This window comes from Cynara cardunculus, unplaced genomic scaffold (assembly GCF_001531365.2).
Source record: "Cynara cardunculus var. scolymus isolate 2C unplaced genomic scaffold, CcrdV1 Un_Scaffold_12683, whole genome shotgun sequence".
NCBI lineage: Eukaryota > Viridiplantae > Streptophyta > Magnoliopsida > Asterales > Asteraceae > Cynara > Cynara cardunculus.
Window position 1 is genome coordinate 1 of NW_020207882.1, and position 1402 is coordinate 1402.

Consider the following 1402-nt stretch of genomic DNA (forward strand, 5'->3'; position numbering starts at 1 on the left):
GGCTTTTAGCGATGAACGCTCCTGAATGGAAGGAAGCGTTGTTTGGGAGTGTAGGAGCTGTTCTATTTGGTGCAGTTCAGCCGGTTTATGCATTCGCAATGGGGTCGATGATATCGGTGTATTTCTTGGCTGATCACGATGAGATCAAGCACAAAACGATGATTTATGCATTGTGTTTTGCGGGATTGGGGGTTTTTTCGATGGTAATCAACATCATTCAGCATTACAATTTTGCAGCCATGGGTGAGTACTTAACAAAGAGGGTCCGAGAACGGATGTTGTCGAAGATACTCACCTTCGAAATTGGGTGGTTCGATCAGGATGAGAATGCGAGCGGAGCCATCTGTTCGAGGCTCGCGAAAGATGCCAACGTGGTATGGAATTTACGTTTAGTTGATGGTATTTCATTATTGTAAACGATCGAGTATTTCTCGAAAAGAAATGGTTCTTTTTGCATTTAGAGCGAACGATCATGTGAGCGATAATTTTGCAGGTGAGATCGTTGGTTGGCGATAGATCCGCGCTTCTAATTCAAACGTTCTCGGCAGTGATGATTGCTTGCACGATGGGGTTGGTGATTGCTTGGAGATTAGCGGTGGTTATGATCGCAGTTCAGCCGATTATAATCGTTTGCTTCTATTGCAAACGAGTTTTATTAAAGAACATGTCGCAAAAAGCCATGAAATCACAAGACGAAAGCAGCAAGCTCGCAGCCGAAGCGGTTTCAAATCTGCGTACTGTCACCGCCTTTTCATCTCAAGCACGAATCCTGAAAATGCTCCAAGAAACCCAAAAAGCGCCAATGCGGGAAAGCATTCGGCAAGCTTGGTATGCTGGAATCGGGCTCGGGTTCTCTCAAAGCCTTATGGCTTGTACTTGGGCTCTAGACTTTTGGTACGGTGGGAAATTGATTAGCGATGGTCATCTCGGGGCAAAAGCACTCTTCCAGACATTTATGATCTTGGTAAGCACCGGCAGGGTCATCGCAGATGCTGGAACCATGACAAATGATCTAGCCAAAGGGTCCGATGCGGTTCGGTCTGTGTTTGCAGTATTGGACCGTTACACCTTGATCGAACCCGAGGACCCCGATGGTAAAAAGCCGGAGATCATTACAGGCCATGTAGAGTTACGTGACGTTTACTTCGCTTACCCTTCTCGACCTGATGTCATGATCTTTAACCGTTTCTCAATCAATATCGAAGCCGGAAAATCAACTGCATTAGTTGGACAAAGTGGGTCCGGCAAGTCGACCATAATCGGGTTAATCGAACGTTTTTACGATCCGATGAAAGGTGTTGTTAAAGTCGATGGAAGAGATATAAAGTCGTACCATTTAAGAACTCTAAGGAAATACTTCGCACTAGTGAGCCAAGAACCGACATTATTCGCTGGTACTATA

The 1402-nt window shown here is 45.4% G+C and overlaps 1 protein-coding gene across 1 annotated transcript; it reads left to right on the forward strand.

The window, feature by feature from the left end:
• Window positions 1-5: 5 nt before the first annotated feature.
• Window positions 6-1399, forward strand: LOC112505596 (ABC transporter B family member 15-like; the record flags this gene model as incomplete). Its single annotated transcript, XM_025109477.1, has 2 exons — window positions 6-374; window positions 494-1399. Coding segments are annotated over 2 exons (1275 nt in total), but the record flags the coding sequence as incomplete, so codon positions are not given.
• Between the last annotated feature and the right edge of the window lie 3 nt (window positions 1400-1402).